Here is a 19,346-nt window from a genome sequence, read left to right on the forward strand (position 1 = left end):
CCCATGTTCTCACTTTTTGTGGTTTCAGTTACTTGTGGCCAAGTGTAGTCTGAAGGTCTTAAATGGAAGACTCCAAAAATAAAACATTCTTCAGACTGTAATGTATACACCCTTCTCAGTAGCATGGTGAAATCTCACGCCCTCCCACTTGAGATGTGGCTCCTCCCATTTCCCAGCTTTTCCATACCCCAAACTCATCTTTCTCATTAGTGATTAAGTAGTCATCTCTGGTGGCTAATCTTGGTCACTGGCACACTAGACGGAACCTGCATTGAGAATGGCCTCCATTGGATTGGCCTGTGGATGTGTCTGTGGTACATTGTCTCGATTGATCATTGATGTGGGAGGGGCCTGGACTATATATATAAGAAAGGGAGCTGACCAGGAGCCTGGGAACCAGATGGTAGCAGCGTTTTGCCTTCCTCTCTGCTTTGGTGCCAGGTTCCCTGCTCCTGCCTTGAGTTCCTGTCTTGGACTCCCTCAATCAGGGTCTATAACTTATAATTCAAATGAACCATTGTCTTAGTTACGGTTTTACTGCTGTGGACAGACACCAAGGCAAGTCTTACAAAGAACAACATTTAATTGGGTTTGGCTTACAGGTTCAGAGGTTCAGTCCATTATCATCAAGACAGGAACATGGCAGCATCCAGGCAGGCATGGTGCAGGCAGAGCTGAGAGTTCAACATCTTCATCTGAAGGCTTCTAGTAGAATGCTGACTTCCCGGCAGCTAGGATGAGTGTCTTAAAGCCCACACCCACAGTGACACACCTACTCCAACAGGACCAAAATCTTCTAATAGTGCCAAGGGCCAAGCATACACAAACCATGACAACCATCATATCAGATCAACCCTGAGGGTATCTGTGCGCTTGAGGATAGCATTTGATGTTCTCCCTGTATGGTTTCAGGCATCCACAGGGTCTTGGAATGAAATCCCTTCTTGATTAGGGGGCTACTGTAAGTCAGTAGTACTAGGGAACAGGGATGGGCATGTTCCCTGGACAAGAGGAAATACAGAGCCTAACATAGAGGCAGTGAATGGCCCTGGTTGGGATCCTGATGATTTAATAAGCTTTCCTGGGCTGAGAAAGATGGTTCAGTGGGTAAAGTAATAGCCATGTATATGTGAGAACCCAAGTTCAAATCTAAGGCCAAGTATGGCAATTCCCCCTACAGGGAGGTAGGTAGCAGAAAAGAAGCTCCCTGGAAGTTCATTGGTCAGGTATCCTGATAAACACAGCATCAACTCCATCTCAGAAACAAAGCAGGACCAGATAAATGAGAGCTAGCAACCAATGTAGTCCTCTGACCTGCGCAAGGGCCCTGTGGCACATTCACATCCACAGTCACACAGAGAAGCATGCACACACATACACACACGTGCACTAAAAGACTTTTTTGAGACAATGGGGGAAATTATAAACTAGGTACATGTACTGGAAAATGGTAAATAATGAAGGCTAATTGTATCAGTGAATTAATAACATTCAGGGGTCTCTATAAAACCATGTGTTTCTGTCCTATAGCTAACCCCCTTGTATGTTCCATCTAACACTCTATATCAGGTATAATTTTTACTGGTAGTAATTGACACCTGTTATTTACATGCTTTTGGGGGTACTGTTATAACAACTTGATACATGTATTCAATGTGTGATAATCAAATCAAGATAATTAAGCATTGCTCTCTCCTCAAACATTTTTATGTTATGGCAACCTTCAGAATCTTCCAATTCTTTTGAAATGTGCAGTACATTGTTGTAGACTCTCCCCATCCTATAGAACTCTGGAAGTTGTTGGCCCTGTCTATTATTCGTTCATTTATGCCTTGGTGACTGATTGTTGATTTCAGACCTCAGCTATTATGTGCAGTTTATTCTAGATAAACATGGCACTGTGCATACTTTATATGATAATTTCATTTTCTTTGGAAAGCCAGCATTAGGATTATAGAGTAACATAGAGTCATAGATGTAATAGCACAGGCTTCCTCTTCACCCTCCCAAGTAATGATAGAGCATTTCTATGCCTCTAGCCTACCTTAGCTCTCAAATATGGCATGGAGACCTAGTAAATTTATTAACAAGCTACAGCACTGTGCTGGGCAGATACTCATCTATTCTAAGGCTACTACTTCCCAGACATGTGGCCCTTTACCTGCAATCTTATTTCTTCCCCTGGCTCACTCTGTTCCCTGTGTGTCTTCATGACTCCCCTGATGATCTGCCTGTGGCGAATCCTCCTGGGCCTTATCCTCCTCCCCTTCTCTTTTCTCTCAGCCTCTCTTTTTGCTTGGGATTCCCTGGTTGGGATCAGAAGTCCTGCCCTCTTCTCTTCTGCCCAGCTGTAGGCTGAATCAGCTCTTTATTAACCAAGCAGGTGATGGAAAAGAACTTTCACACATCATTGAGATAGGAGATGCTCCAAATATCATAACACTGATGTCCAGACTAAAACCAGATCTTTGAGCATAGCAAACAGCACCTGAATACACAGTGCGTAAAACCATCCCCAACATAGAGTTCTACTTTCAGTTTTTAAGGAACTTTCCTAGCGATGTCTACAGTGGCTGAAGTGACCTACGTTACCACCAACAATGTGCGTGATGGGTTCCCCTTTTCTGCACATCCCTGACACCATTTATTTCTCATCTTTTGTGATGATGACCTTTCTTGGTGGATTATGACTCATCCTGCTTTTAATTTGCATCTCCAGTGATTGGTGGTGATGTGCATTCTTTCCAATGCTTGTTAGCCGTGCCTTTATTTGAGAACTGTCAGTTCAGAAGAAAATGATCATCTCTTTAGAGACAGATACCAAAGTCTGACATTTGTCTAAAAATACTATCACAAGGAATTAAAAAAGAAAGTGACTGGAGTCAATGTAGCTTGTGACGGTTGCTGCCATTGAGTGACGGGCATAGGGGAGGCTTGGTGCTCTGACATCTTTATCTTACAAGATCCTTGAAGGTGTTTTTTATTATGGTAGAATAATGTCTCTCCCTTCCCTGTCCTCCCTCCAAACCCTCCCCACTCACCTTCAAATTCATGGCCTCTTTAATTCACAGTTATTTCATGGAAATAGAGAGAGAGAAGATGGAGATAAATAGATATAGATATTCTTGTTGTTTTTGTTTGTTGGTTGGTTGGCTGGTTGGTTTTGACACAAGATTTCTTTGTGTAGCCCTAGCTGTCCTGAAGCTCACTCTGTAAATCAGGGTGGCCTCAAACTCACAGAAATATACCAGCCTCTGTCTCCCAAGTGCCTTGATTAAAGGCATCTACCATCACTACCCAGCATATATATTCTTAAGTATAACCTACTCTGTATATAATGTGTGTGCTTTCAGGGCTAACCATCTGGCATAGACAGCCAATGTTGCACTATTCCCTGGTGAAGGCCACCTCTCACCACCCCAGCTCTCCTTAGTTGCCTGTGGTTCTTTGTGTAGAGTTGAGGCCTTGTGGGCTTTTCCACATCCACTGTCATGTATTTTACTATTTTAAAAATTGTTATTTAAAAAAGGTGGTGGCACACGCCTTTAATCCCAGCACTTGGGAGGCAGAGGCAGGCAGATTTCTGAGTTCAAGGCCAGCCTGGACTACAGAGTGAGGTCCAGGACAGCCAGGGCTACACCTGGCTCAAAAAAACAAAACAAACAAACCAAAAAAACAAACAAAACAAAACAAAACAAAAAACCAAAAAAACAAAAAACAAAAAACAAAAAAAAAACAAAAAAAACAAAAAAACTGTTCTTCCAGGGCTTGAGGAGGTGGCTTACTGGGTAAGAACACTCCAGGCTCTTCCATAGGACCCAAGTTCAATTCCCAGAACCCACATAGCAGCTCACAACCATCTGTATGTAACTCTGGTTCCTAGGGGTCTTATGCTCTTTGTATACTTCTGCAGGCACCAGGCACCCACAAGGTACACATACATTCAAACATGCAAAATACTTATACACATAAAATAAAATGAAACGTTAGAAAAAAATTAATTTTCTCAAATAAATATGTGCAAATATCACCCATTTTATGGCCTTGGGCAAAACCACAATTACAGAAGGTCCTAAATATATTTTTGTTTGTTTAGATTTGCAGGGGAGGGTTTTGGTTTTGGCCGTGTTGGGATGGACTTTAGGGCCCTGGGCATCCTAAGTAACTACTTTACTACTGAGCTACACACACCCAGCCTGAAAAGGGCATTTTAAAGAAACCATACATTAAATAAAACAGCATATGGTCAAGAGCTCAGAGCTTTACAGGCAGCGCCCTTTGAAGGTGTTCTCCATTGCTTGGTTTCTCTTTGACCTCGGGTAAGTTTCTGTCCCTCTCTGAGCTTCTGTCTAAATGTCCTGCGCTACACACACACTGAGTATCATGTTTCCTGTTGAAACTTCAAGTTTCACAGCCATTATAAGAATGAAATGCAGCTTCTGTTGACAGTGGACCTTCAGTTAGCATGCCCTCACAGTCCAAAACCCCAGCGATCATCAGTCACCAGGTGGTGCAGGCTGATGATTCAATATCAAAGGTGTACTCTCTAGTCAGGGCCACATAATGTCACCAGTGAGCACCAGCACCTCTTCTGTCCAGCCATGCTGGCACTGGGAAGGCTCTAACTGCAGAGCCCAGGAGGGCAGTTCTTTGAACCCAGAATCAATCCCTCATATTTCTCACATACATCCTCGGCACCAGCTTGTAAAAGCGCGGCAGAGCACAAGGAGTTAGCTGGAGTGAGGTATATCAGAAGGAGCCCTTTCTGTTCAGCACAAGATGCTACCACGTGACAGACAGGAGCTTGGTTAGAATTTTGAGAGAGATCAGTGAACAAGAAGACAACTGCCTTTCTCACAAAGCTGCATCAGGGGTTAGGTGCCACACAGGCAAGCCCTGGCCACTAACAAAGCTTGCTGGCTTTGTTATAAATAACAGATACCCATAACAAATCTCACGGTGAGATTTACTTTGGTCCAAGGCAAACTCTTAGTCATACCACGTAATTCCTCCCACATCACTAAGTGTTATGCCAAATGAGGTGTGGATTTTACAAAGTACACACATGTGTGTGCACGCACACACACAGAGTGAGAGGTAGAGGGAGAGGGAGAGAGAGAGATTTTGTGAACTAAGGCCAAATCCTTGTTGAAGTATGATCAGGTTTTGGAGGGCATCCAATAAACCTTAATAAAAACAGCATCCACCTCATAGCACACATGAACATCAAGTACTGGATGAGAAAAATCAGTGTATATTCTGTGTCCATGTGTCTGACTCTCAATCCTGTTGCCCAGTCCTATTCCAGCACTCAAACCAATCTTAAGAACATTTGGTCAGTGCACACATGCTTTGTACACATGGGTTGCTCTTTGCACATTAGAGCACCTCTTGCAGATGACTAGATGGAGAAGAGAGGCTGTGGGAAACTGTTGGGAGCTGCCTCGGGTGCCTGGGTATCAACTATGCCATTGGATGGTAGACACCCTTGGACAAGCACTGCAGAAACAGTGAGGCCAAGTCCTCAAGTGATGCTCGTAATAGGGATGCCTAGAGGTATTTTTGGAAGTGTTTCGTTGGTGAGGCTGAATGGAATGTCTGAGCAAATCAAATACTCCAATTTAGGGCGCTGGTTCAGAGGGAGAGGGGATATGGAATACGGTATTTAGCTGAGCACTAGGCTGGTGGGAGGCAGAAAAGGTTTATTATTCAATGTGTTAACAACTCCTGGCTTCTCTCAAACCTGGGGGCTACTCCAGGGAGATATGAGAGCTCACCCAGCTCTCTTATGTCCTATACCTGATGGCTGTCATTTAAAAGGAGGAGGCTGTGAGTCTGGGGGTGTGAGTGATTGGGGAGGGGGTAAAGATACTTGCTGAACAATCATGAGGACCTGAGTTCAGATCTACAGCACCCAGGTATGGGGATACATGCTTGGAACCCCAGTACTGGTTTGGGAACACGAAGGTATAAGGGTTGACTTGAGACAAGAGGATTAATAAGCTTGCCGGCCAGTCAGCCTTGCTGAAATATGGCAAGCTCCAGGGTTAATGAGAGACCCTGTCTCAGGAGAATAAGGCTGGGAGTGATAGATCAGGGTATCAAAGTACCTGACATTGTCCTCTGGCCTACAGACATGTGTGCACACCACACACACACACACACACACACACACACACACACTATACTATGCATGTAGCAGGAATGGCAGGGCTGCCTCTATGTAAACACTGGGAGCCACACAGCTACAAGAGCATCTCCTTCAGGAGGACCTAATTGAAGACTGCCTGTGACACCAGCATTCCTGCAGGAGGACCTAATTGAGGACTACCAGCGAGACCAAGGATTGCTGGTGCACATAATACCAGCCAATCAGGAACTGCTGTTTAGAAGAGATGCTTTCTTGGGACCAATGGGACACAGGTGGAGGGTATTAAAGGAGCTTGCCGCACTGTTCAGAGAGCTCATGGTGTTTCTCACCTGCTCCTGGAGTCTGTGCTGACTCTGCACTAACTCATTGCCAACCCCCAAGAGCAGGTGGCAGGGGGGGGGGGAGAGTGAGCTGTCCAGGGCACAGGCAACATATGCATACACTTTTTTTTTTTGAAAGGAAGAGGTGCAACAACAACAACAACAACAACAAAAACCCACAAAGACATGACTCTTTTCTCTGCCTTTGTCAGCTCAGGCTCAGCTTTTACAGATTCCAAGGGTATTGGAATTCTGTATAAGGATTCTTGGGATAGGGGCAAAGCAGCAGGGTTGGTCGGCAGAAACTGTCTAATGCTGATGTCACCAGCTCACTATATGACTGTGAAATTAGTTTGTGAAGCATCCTCATCCGAGAAACTGCAGCAGCTCAGCTAACTTTGACATTTCCACACTTTCCAGGTGACCTTATACAAGGACTCTGGCATGGAGGACTTTGGGTTCAGTGTGGCAGATGGCCTGCTGGAGAAAGGAGTGTATGTCAAAAATATCCGCCCAGCTGGGCCAGGTGATCTTGGGGGCTTGAAGCCCTATGACAGGCTCTTACAGGTAAGGCCTCAGCGGGGTCCTGAATCCTTGCCCCTGACCTACAGGCAGTGACTTCCTCCAAATTCTCCTGTACAGTTAACCCTTTGTTTTACCCCTTGCTCTCCTGTCCTCAAACTGTGGAACTACTAGTGGTGAACATTGGGAAAAAGAAGTCTATTTCAGCTCCCTGAATGTCCTGACACTGACTTCAACGCTATGGTTTTCATTTGAATGTTCATTTCTCAAACACAAGCCTAGATATGGCCTTGGAGCTCTTTGGCCAGCCTGTCTAGCCAAACCCCTGAGCTCCGGAGTCGATAAAGAGACCCCATCTCAAAGAAAATAAGGTAGAGAGAGCAATCCAGGAGGAAACTGACGTCTACCTCTAAGCTCCACAGCTATGCTCACACATGGGCACATGTACTTGCCTACAAACACACACATCCATATCAACATGTGCTGGCAACACACACACACACACACACCACAAAGAAAAATATTATCGTGATTTAACAGGACACAGTGAGGAAGCAGGTAGACCTGTCCAGTCCTCTATAACTTCAGCACATCCTGATGGGCATAGTTTGTAAGTTAGATCTGTTGCTTAGACATGATGCTCCAGCCAGGGCTAAAGATTTCTAGAAGATGAGGATTAGATAAAGTTACCTATGGTGAGCTTCTAATCAGAAGTGGGTGAGAACCATGGAGAGAATTCTGAGCATTAGGAAACATAGAAGGACAACTGAAAATGGCAGGCAGACCAGTGGTTCTCAACCTTCCTAATGCTACAACCCTTTACTACAGTTCCTCATGTTGTGGTGACCCCCCAATCATAAAATCATTTTCATTGCTACTTCATAACTGGAACTTTACTACTGTTATGAATTATAAGGTAAATATCTATGCTTTCTGATGGTCTTAGGCAACCCCTGTGAAAGAGTCAGTTGACCCCAAGAAGGCCATGACTCACAGGTTGAGAACTGCTGCAGCAGAGAATCAAAACAAGCAGAATATAGAGTCATTCAAACCCCCAAAGGGGTCATGACTCACAGGTTGACAACCGCTGCAATAGCAGATCAAAGCAAGCAGAGTATGTCATGAGAAACAAGGTTTGGGGCTCCAGATTAATTGGGCTTCTCACACTAGAGTAGCCAGCAAGTGTGAGCTAATGGACAGCGATAATTTGACCTAGAGAATAGTTTAAAGATGAGTTATCCCAGTTGTCTCACTAAATGTGGGACACATATTTATGGAAGAGGCGCTGGTGGGTGGCTTTTGTCCAACCCATGACCAGTTTATGCTGCCGATAGTCCTTGTTCTCAGAGACCATGCCTCAGTTCCCCCACAACCTTGGGAAGGAAGCCAGGCTCTGGGAGAAGTGGGGGGTTCCTGGGGTCTTCAGACGGAAAGTGCAAGTATAACATACGTCTGTAACAGTTCAACATTGCACATTTGTGGATCCTGCACAGGGAAAGCACCATGAGCCAGCAGGGCAGTCCCTTAGTCATACAGACAGGAACGAAGAAGAGAGAAGAGAGATGAGGTGGCTACTGGCAATTCTTACTGGGAGATTTAACGTTTGAGGGAAGATGTCTGAGTGGTCCATTGAAGGAGCAGGGTAAGCAGGAAGCAGCCAGAAAAGGGCAAACATGCCTCTAAGTGTCTCTCTAGCCAGCAGCTTGAGACACAAGTGAGGTGTTCTCAGGCCTGGGCAGCAAGCTCTGCCACCGTTCATTGCATCAGAGAATGGAAGCTAAGGGCAGACAGATGTCCAGAGCAAACAGCCAAGCAGGCTAAGGACTCTACAGTTCCCAGAGTTGAAACTGGGTCTGTCTACGTGCCCAGCACTCGCCCTCAGCAAGGGGGAGAGGATGGGAAGTCAGGACTGGCAGTTAAACGCAAGGGATCTTTAACAAGCTTTGCTCTTGGGCTAGGAATATAGATAGCTCCAAAGTAGAGTATGTGAGCCATGAGGTCCAATTCCCAGGTTAAAAGAGGGTTGAAGTTAGGAGTGCCTAGACCATGCGTAAGCTGAGGAGGAGGTGGGTTCATCCCTAAGTGAGTGAGCTACACATGGCAGTAGACAGATGGCCTGGAACTATATCCTTGGGAAACCCCTACCCACTGCTGGTAAAAAGCGAAGCAAATCACCACCCTAAGCTTTGTTTTTCTTCCACTATAAACCAGTGTAATGTTCACAATGGGAGACTTTGGGAGAGATGACCTTCCTGTGGGGACAGGAGGATGGATGGTGTCTTGCTCTTTGGCTCACCACAAGCAGTTGCAGAGGATAAATAGTGAACCAATAGCCTAGTCCCTGTGTGGCCAAACTGAGGAGGAGGGGACCTCTCTGCATGGCTCGCCTTCAGAATCAAGCCACTCCCCTCTGGGTTTGAGAGTTAAAATGGCTCTTCTTGGCCTGGCAGGTTAATCACGTCCGGACGAGAGACTTTGACTGCTGCCTGGTGGTGCCTCTCATAGCTGAATCTGGCAACAAGCTGGACCTGGTTATTAGCAGAAACCCACTGGCCTCCCAAAAGTCGATAGAACAGCCGGCTCTGCCCAGCGACTGGAGTGAACAAAACAGCGCTTTCTTCCAGCAGCCCAGCCACGGTGGTAATCTAGAGACACGAGAACCCACTAACACATTATAGCAGTACTTTTATAAAACAGGACAAAAGACAATATCTAAATGGTGCTAAAAAACAAAAACAAAAACAAAAACCCTTTAAGATTTCTGTGACAGCAGAAGCACAGAGAATCACGTGGCATTAATGCAAGCACAGGGGTCTTTTAAATCTCCCTCATGGCTCATGTTCTCATCCCTTCCCAACTAGAAGAGGTTTCTTTTAGGATGGCCACTCCGGTAACTGGCGGGTCCTTCTCTGCCGGGGCCCAATGGTAGAGAAATAAGAGGAAGGCAGCCCATCCCTTCCCCCAATTAAGATCAGAGGAAACTTTTTACAATTCACCTTTACTGTCACTTTTTACAGAGAAAAACATCTGTTTGAAAATATTCCCTATGATAATTTCCTGAATGACATAAGTTTCTTACTATAAAGTCATTAGTGTAAGAACATGATCAACATGGATTTACATACAGCTGGCTCAGCTAGGGGAGCTAAGGATGGGTGATCTGCCAGGCCTGCCACAGCGGGAGGGGCACAGGTATAACATTAGGTTTTCTTAAAATATTTCAGCAACAATGCACGTAGGAGACCATAATAGGTGGTGGTAAATGTTTTGCCCAAATATAGGAATGATTTTAAGTAAGATGTATGCTATTCCCTATGCAACAGATCAAACAGGATATGTCTTGTGACCTGTTTTTTTTCCCCCTTAAGGACACATTTAAAAAAAAAATAGCTGAAAAATCTCTGATAATGAATTAGAGTGTATAGTAACACTGAGAATTAGTGATATGATCCTATTTTTAAAATCCAAGACTAAGAATTCAAGGAGTGAAGAGTCTTAAGGAAATGAGATTCACTTTATGGGTAGGCAACTAGAATTCATTCAGCTCAGATGTCTGCAGGCAGCTTCACCGAGGGCTGCACAGCTCACGTACTTACTGACAGCTTTTGTTCTGAGCCATGCCACTTGCTTAACTTGTAAATACATTTTCACAAAGCTCATTGCCAATCACTGTCCCCCGAAGCAATAAACTGTGACAGTTGCTTTAAATGTTTGTGGGCAACTGTTTTCATTTGTTCAGATATTTTGAATAGCTACACTAATAACTGTTATTTGGTAAATATTTAAAGAAAAAAATAGATCTGTATATTGATGGTAGAATGTCAAAACAATTCTTTTCCAAACATGTTCATTTTGGTCACTAATAACTGCACAGGCAAAACATCGAAACACTGTGTCCTTTGTTTAAGGGAAACGATTCATCTTTCTTTTCGTGCACAGAAATATATGATTTCAAACACATTTCTGAACTGCCAGGGCAAGAAAGTATAGAACAGCATCATGTTAAGAAAAAAAAAAGATCATGAGTCACTTAAATATGTATTTTTGTTTGTAACAAACAAGTATTAAACTGTAAAGTATTTTTGTACAAATTTAATACTTTAATAGCATGGTATTTATCGTCTATGTATGGTTTTGGGGAATTCAAAATTGTTGCGAATATTTGTATGGAAAAAAAAATCCTCTACCAAATGGAATAAACAGTGATTTTAAAAAGCCAAAATAAAAAAAAAAAAAAGAAAAGAAAAAAAAGAAATGACCTGCATATTTGGTACATTGAGTGTGATTGAGTGTCCTGGCCTGAGTGCTAGTCAGAGTTCATCTCCACAGCTTCCCAAAGGAAGAAAGCGTCTCCATCAACTTGAAAACCACTCTGGAGGAATGAGAATGAGCTGCAGAGTCAGATCTGGGGTCGGATGGAAGCTCTGGTACTCATAAAGTGGCGCGCAATTTACCTCCAGGAAGCCAGCTTCCCTGCCTGGGTCCTGAAGGTCAGTACACCAAAGAACCTACAGAATATGCCTTTAAAAGCACAAGAAATGCCCAAGAGCACATGCACACAGCAACTCCATCAAATCCAATGCCAGGTTCACTTCAGGGGACAAAGGTGGTTCCTAACCCACGGGTGCACCATCTGCCCTTAGGAACTATGACTCGCATTCTTTGAGGCTCACTGACATTAATTATTAAAAAGTCAACTTTAAATGCATTACCTTTTAAAGGCAATGTCAATAGTCACACCAAAGCTTTGTAAACTCACATTCACTTTTATATAGTTGCATCCAGTGGGCACAGTGTCACTTTATAAACACCCAGCAGTCACGTGACCCCAACTGAAGCACCTTTTTCTTTTTCTTTATTCTCTCTTTTTTTTGGCAGAACCTAAACAATTGTTCATACTTGATTGCACTAAGTTCTGTGAGGTGGAAATCGAGGAAAGTAAGTGTAGTTAGAGCCAATCATGTGAGTTCAGACAAATGAAAAATGATGTCATATAAAAGACTAAGATTAGGCAGAGCCAATAGATACAAAATGGCCATTAAAAACAATGAAAATAGAATCCAAACATCTCAGGTAGTAGTTTTCAAATACAGTGATCAACTCCTGTGTCATACAGTGCTTGTGGCCTTCCAGAGAGGCCAGCATGTGTAACCCTGGCCACTGGTGGCATCCAGCCAGGTGCACAGCTGTGTTACAGGACCCTTTAGTCTTAATATGGTTGCGAGGAAACAGCATTGGCCTCACATCCCAACTGTTAGGTTCCTAGACATGTTCTTTTCCAATGACAACTTGAAGAATATTGAATTAGGTTAATTATTTGTACTTTAACCCAATTCTACAATCATAATACCTAGTTTCTGCCAGGTGTGGAGGAACATGCCCTTAGGCCCAACACTCTGGAGGCAGAGGCAAAGGCAGAGGCAGACAGATCTCTGTGATCTATATAGTGACTTCTAGGCCAGCCAGGGGCTATGTAGGGAGACCCAGCTACACATAATGTGTTTCATTGTGTCTTAAGGAAAACAAGCTAATTTAAATTTCTTCTTGATGAGGTTAAAGCTATGAGTCTTACCCTCTTGAATACAGATCTAGTTTTCTGTCTACTATTTTGATAGTTACCATACCCTCCTCCCTGCCTATGCACTCCTTAATGGGCCTTTCTAAGATAAATGAAAATACAAGTGAGAATTAATAAACTCTCAATGATTAAAGCAACAGAGGGCAGTTCATGAAACTTTAAAAATATCAACAAGGGAGCCGGAGAGATGGCCCAGCAGTTAATAGCTGTACTTACTGCAAAGGTCCCATCATCCAGGTCAGGCAGCTCACAACTATCATAGAGGATCCAATGCCTCTGGCCTCATATGCATACAGACACACACACAGCACTCATATGCATAGGCCCACACATTAACACACACATACCTGCATATATACACAAATATACATGCAATTAAATATAATAAAAACAAATCTCTTAAACCCCTCAACAAATTTCATAAACTATTAGCTAGACTGGCCAGAGGGAGATGGCGCTCCCAACTTATTAAAATCGGGAATGAAAGAAAAGCTTTTCTAGCAGCCACAGCAGGCTACATAAACCACACTTACAGACTCATCAGACTGTACAATCCTACAGAAACAACAGACTGTAAAGGACAATTCTGATCACAGCTTAAGCAGCAGGTGAAACAGACAAACTCCCCAAGATACAAGCTCTCAAAACTGAGTCTCTGTAACACAAACAGACTTGGATATGGAGTAGAAAATCCAGACCTACAGTAAAGAGATATAAGTAGAAATTTTGAAACATTCTACAGAGAAAAGCCCAATCCAGGTGATGTCATTCATGATTCATCCAAACATTTCAAGAGGAATAAGCATCAATTCTTTACAAACTAGAAGAGTGTGGAATATCTGGCAACTTGTCCTACATGGCCAGTATACCCTAATGTCAAAACCAGACAAAGGAAACTACATACAGACTTCCATCTCCTATGACTACAGATACAACATCCTCAGCAGGACCCTGCAAATGGAAGCAGCACCAGCTAACCCAGTAGCAGATAGCTATGACCTAGCAGACTATTTCAGGGATTCAAAGTTGGTTTAACATCCAAAAAACTAAAATCAGTATCATGTACCGTGTCAGTACGAAGGCTAAAACTACATTGATACTACAATAGAAACAAACAAAAAGCAGTTGACAAGATTATCTTCATGGCAAAAACATACAACTAACTAGCAACAAAAGAGGTCTTAGATTAAAAAACAAACAAACAAAATAACATGAAAACCAAAAGCCCACTGCTAACAACACATTGGGAAAAGACTTAATTCTTCCTCCAGTGCTATTTGGATATGAATACTCTCTCCCTTGCCCAAGGCCTGTGTGTTAAAGGCTTGGTCTCCAGGGTGGTCCTCCTAGGAACTACTGTGGACCTTTAGGGTGAAGGCCTTGAGGATGTCTTTCAGTGACTAGCAGCATGCTCCTATAGAGGACTGCGGGGCCATGTCCCAATTGTTCATGAGATGAACAGTCTGCACTTCTACATACTTCCACCATGATGAACTACCCTCACTGGAGTTAGAGACTTCAGGACTGGGAATCAAAATGAACTTTTTCTTCATAAGATCATCACTTCACATTGCATTTGAAAACCAACTGATATGCTGATCCAGAACCCAGCGAGGATGCATATTCTCGCCCCTTCTCTACAACAGTGTACTCAGAGGGTCTAGCCAAGTCAGTAAGGCAAGACAACAACATAGCATGCATATGGGTTGGAAAGAAAGAATTAAAACCATGTCTGCTTGTAGATAAGATGGTCTTAATACGGAAAATCCAGAGCAAGCCAATAAAAACCTACCGATATCAACCAGTTCAGCAAGATCAGTATGCCTTGCCACTTGCCTCTGTAGTGTAAGAAGGAGCCAACCAAAAATTAAGACAAGAGCTGAGGACACAACATAGTTAAATGCTTGCCATGCAAGCATGAGGATAATTGGGCGTTTGTTTTAAAGCCCAGCATAGACCCATATGCTTGTAATCCCATTGCTAGAGAAACAGACAAGCCAATTCCTGGGGCTCACTGGACAGCCAGACAAGCCAAACCAGTGATCTTCAGGCAACCAAGAAACTCTTTCTCAAAAAACAAGCAAACAAAAAACCAAGGTGGATGGCACCCGAGGAACACCTGAGGTTGACCACGAGCCTAGTCCTCACGCCCATGGGCTTGCTCACCTGGTCAGAGACAAAAGCAAACACAGACGATTTCAATTTAATAATATCAACAAGAATATAATTTTAAAGATAAACCTAGTTTAAAAGAACTACATAAATATAGAACTATAAGTCATAATGCTCTAAAACTACAAAGAGGTAGTTTTGACACAAATGGAAGAACATCCTTGGAGTTCCTAAGAGTTAATATTAATAAGTGCAATCCACAGCCCTACAAATGTTTCCAAAGTACAGGGTCCGTCAAATTTCCAGCTAGCTTCTCCAAAAAAACCAAAACCTAAAACAAGTAGCAGCAACAACCAAAACCCTGGCAGCTAAAATTCATACAGAAAAGCAGGGAGTCCAGAGCATGCTTGTAAGGCCAGCAGCACTCCTGAGGCAGAGGCAAAAGGATCTATCTTGACACGGAGGCCAGCCTTGTCTACATAGCAAGTTCCAGGCTAACCAAGGCTAGATAGTGAGGCTGTGTCTCAAAAAGAAACTACAACAAAACCCAAGGGACCCAGGACAACTAAATCAATCTTGAAAAAGACCGGCAAAGTTAGAGGCCTTGGGGTTGATTTCAAATCGTCTGGTACTACAGTAATGGAATCAGTACACTGCCAACGTGTGGGACATAACTGAGAAGCCACAAACACACCTCGAATGTGCCAGTGAGTTGTGACACGAGTATGAAGACACCTCAGTGGGGAAAGTACAATCTTCAAGAGACAGAGCTCAAACAGTTGCATAGCCGTGTGCAACAAAAGATCTGTCATCTTTTTTTTTTGACAGAGGAACCCTCTCAGTTTACGCAAGGGCTAACTGAATGTTTACCTAACATCTAGACATGAATGCAAAACCTATTAAATGCTTAGAAAAACAGAAGTAAATCTTCATGGCTCTGGATGGGCCACGGTTTGTTGTCCATAACACGAAAATCACAAGCAACAATAACTGACTATAGACATCACCTGAATTAAAAATATGCCCTTCGATGTAACACATCACAGAATGAGAGAAAAATGCAGACCATGTTATTTTATAAAGGACTATAGGTAGAATATATACGGAACTCTTAGATTTTGATATTAACCTAATACAAAAGTCAAAAGGTAGGAATAGATAGTTCTCCAAAGACATATTAAAGACCAGTAAATATATGAAAGCTATTCCCCATCTTTAGCCATAAGGAAAATACAAATCAAAATCAGTATGAAATACTACATCTTACTCCTATCTAGGATGGCTATACTTTAGAAGTCATTTGAGAGAGAGAGGCAGACAGACAGACAGACAGACAGACAGACAGACAGACAGAGACAGACAGACAGACACTGGAGTAAGATCCCTTGCCGAACAAGCCAGATGAGCTGAGGTTAAATCCCCAGAGCCCGTGTAAAAAGCCAGATATAGTCATGCACCCAGTGTGAGGAGACAGATCAGAAGCCTCACTGGAGATTGTTGGCCATCAGTCTAGTACCTGGGTCATTGACAGACCCTGACTCAAGGGATTAAAGCCAAGGGACAGAGCAGAACACTCAACATGCTCCTTCATGCTCAAACAGATGCATACACCCCACAACACACGTACATACAGGTACACATGTGTCATACACATACATCATATTCATACAGACACTATATACATATGCACATACACACACATACACATATACACATACACCAGATATACACACACGTACTACACGTATATACAATATTCACACATAGATATCACACACATGCACACACACACATATACCAGGTACACAAATGGATACATATATACCATACACATGCACTGTATTCACACACAGATACTATGCACACTTGCACATGCACATACATGTATACATATTCTATATGAGTACAAAAGATACATACAAAGTCTCATGAACATGTATGATATATATATATATATACCATATTCACAGACACCATACATACATGTATGCATACACACATATATAAGTATACCATATACATACACCATATTCATACACATGTATTTACATCGGCACTCACTCTACTGGAGAAATTGTAATTCTAATAACTACCAGTGAGAATGCAAAATGCTAACTGCTGAAGAGTCTAAGGCAGATTTACTCCATGACCCAGCAATTCCACTGAGTGACATAACCCCAAGAAATGGAAATCTCTATCTACCCACAAAAATGTTTGCTGGAGAGTTCCGAGCAACGGCCAGAGAAGAAGCCACCCTGATGTGAGTCCACTAATGGATGGATGCACTCACCATGCAAACGACTATTACTTAGCAGTGAGTGTGCTGAGCTACCAATATATTACTGATATAACATGCGTAAAATCTAAATAGTATTGTCAGGTAAATAAGTCCAAAAGGATTCATCCTGTATGGCTTCACTTATAGGAACTGTGCACTACAGGCAAGTCTACAAAGACAAATCCACTAGCTGGAGTATATGAGTATTGCCTAATGGGGTGCAGACTTGGGGGTTAACAAAATGCCCCACCATTGACTGTGATGACCACTTCACAATTCGTTGACTATACTAAAAGCTACCAAATTGTGCTCTTTTAGTGCTCAAATTGTATAGGATTCTACCTCAACACTATTAATGCCAAGTCAATGAGTACTTTTTAATTTTCCCATCGGTCTTAATTCCTTGTGTTATTATAAAAGAAAGCCACAGACTGACCGATTTAGTAAAAGAATAGTGAATTTATTTCCCACAAAGGCATATCTCAGAAATGCTGCAGATCAGTCCCAGGACACAGCAATAAAAACGTGTTAGAATCAGCTAAGTCACACAATTGGTTTTGTTTGTTTGCTTCCCAGTACATACAAAGGTTGTGTTTAGGACCAGGAATGAAATTAAGCAGTAAAGTGCTTTCTTAGAAAGTATGAGACCTTGGCTTCAGTCCTAGCACAAAAAAGAAGAGGGAAAGGCAGAAAAACTGTCTCTGTACTGTCTGGCAGTCCAAAAGGTAAACAACAGAGTCATGTGCACACATCTGCTAGAAGCTTCCACGACCTGAGTTACTGGAGAGCAGTAATTTGTAAGCAACCCACTATGTGAGAACTGTAATAAGAACAGAAAGACATGGTGTGCCCAGAGCCAGGTGTCCACATCTAGTGAGCACTCCCACCGCAACAAAACGGCAAAGAGAACTCAAGACAGCAAAAAGCTACTTTTCCCAGGTGTCTACTGCAGTGAAACCCGCACAGGTGTGGGAGACGCTTTCAAGCTACAGTACCACTAGGCAATAAATATTAAAAAGCCAATCTGCTTTAAGAGAAAGTCTCCCATCAATGGGATCTATGCAAAGCACGTTCCCACCTCAGACAGGCATATCCAAGCACCAAGTACGCCGAGTCCCAGGCACAGGGAAGGAGTGATGGGCACAGGATCACAGCAAGGATGCACTGGCAAACAGCATCCTTGAATGTGTTACTCTCAACAGGTCCAATCAGTCCACCTTTGCTGGTTTCAGGGTGCTGGCAAAGGGGATCCGCAATGATCACATGGCATTATCACAAAATGTCCAGCAGCCCCTAAAACGGAGTGTTTTAAACATAAAGTATCTTGCCCCTATGTCCCCTGTTAACTGTTCTCATGAGGACAGAGGCTGAAATCATCACGGTTTGCTTGGATTGGGTGAATTTAAGATACCTGCTTTTAAAACTCAGATTTAAAAATAAAATAAAAATGTTATTTTCGGCCATGTGCCCAAAATACAAATGCCCAAAACTATAATGCCCACTGACAGCCGTCTTCTCATAGTTTGAAACTTTGAAGCTAAAAAATTCATCTTGTCTTGAAAGGAAAAAATAATAATTTCTTGAGCAATATGAAGTAAACTTTTTCTCTGTTTTGAGGTTTTTGTTGGTGGTGGTATGGATTGAGCAGGTCCTGCGATGTTGCCCAGGCTGGCCGTGAACTCAGGATTCTTGCATTTCAGTCTCCTGATTGCTGGGATCCTTGGTGTGATCCACCACAGCTGACTGACCTGTCTCTTGATTGTCAGTGGGTTTAAAAAGCTGTCTGGGAGCTAAGTTATTCAACCTCAGATTCCGAAATATAGAAGACACTTGTGGAGACGGTTCTTCCACCTGTTTGAAAATAAAAATAAAGTTAGTTTTATAAAAACATGCCTTATCAACCATTCACACATCTGTTCCCCATGTCCACTTCTGAAGAAGAAATAGTGAGTCCCTCGCAATCCTGGAAGGTGTGAGCAACCCATCCATGGGCTGTCTGTTCCTTGGAGGATCATGTCTGCTTCTGCCCACTGTGCCATCTGCCCACTGTGCCATCCATCCCCTGTACCTAGCTAAGGGTCTGACATGGAGAAGTAGCTGTGCATTGCCTAAATATAGACATCTAACCTCTAAAAGTAGCGATAGGGCTTACTAGATAATTGGGAGCAAGGCACAGAATTCAATGAAGGTTCACTGTGCAAACATTAAGAATTTCAAGATGGATCCAAGTCACTAAGCACAGAGCCAGGCTGCACACCCATGAAGACCGTTCTTTTGTGATACATGAAGCATGGCGGTGCGAGGACCATACTCTACATGCTTCTGGTGATGCCTGAGCAGCAAACACTGAGCCAGTACGATCTTCAGTTTACACAGGAAAAAGGA

The 19,346-nt window shown here is 43.0% G+C and overlaps 2 protein-coding genes across 23 annotated transcripts in view; one reads left to right on the plus strand and one right to left on the minus strand.

Annotated features, from left to right (window-relative positions):
• The window catches only part of Grip1 (glutamate receptor interacting protein 1), a 648,195-nt gene that overhangs the window by 626,950 nt on the left and 1,899 nt on the right, over positions 1–19,346 (plus strand). For 12 of the 22 annotated variants that reach the window (XM_031349335.1, XM_031349338.1, XM_031349327.1 and 9 more), the window contains 2 exons: positions 6,892–7,038; positions 9,444–9,633. In XM_031349335.1, the coding sequence (XP_031205195.1) occupies positions 6,892–7,038; positions 9,444–9,633 (337 nt within the window). Of the gene's footprint in view, positions 1–6,891; positions 7,039–9,443; positions 11,079–11,322; positions 11,484–19,346 lie in introns of those variants that run through there. The other 10 variants (XM_031349343.1, XM_031349345.1, XM_031349340.1 and 7 more) reach the window with 4 other exon arrangements.
• The window catches only part of Helb (DNA helicase B), a 29,817-nt gene continuing 27,871 nt past the window's right edge, over positions 17,401–19,346 (minus strand). The window contains exon 13 of the mRNA XM_031349346.1: positions 17,401–18,812. Within this exon, the coding sequence (XP_031205206.1) occupies positions 18,642–18,812 (171 nt within the window). The 3' untranslated portion in view covers positions 17,401–18,641. The remainder of the gene's footprint in view (positions 18,813–19,346) is intronic.

The sequence above is a fragment of the Mastomys coucha genome, unplaced genomic scaffold (assembly GCF_008632895.1).
Source record: "Mastomys coucha isolate ucsf_1 unplaced genomic scaffold, UCSF_Mcou_1 pScaffold4, whole genome shotgun sequence".
NCBI classification, from domain to species: domain Eukaryota; kingdom Metazoa; phylum Chordata; class Mammalia; order Rodentia; family Muridae; genus Mastomys; species Mastomys coucha.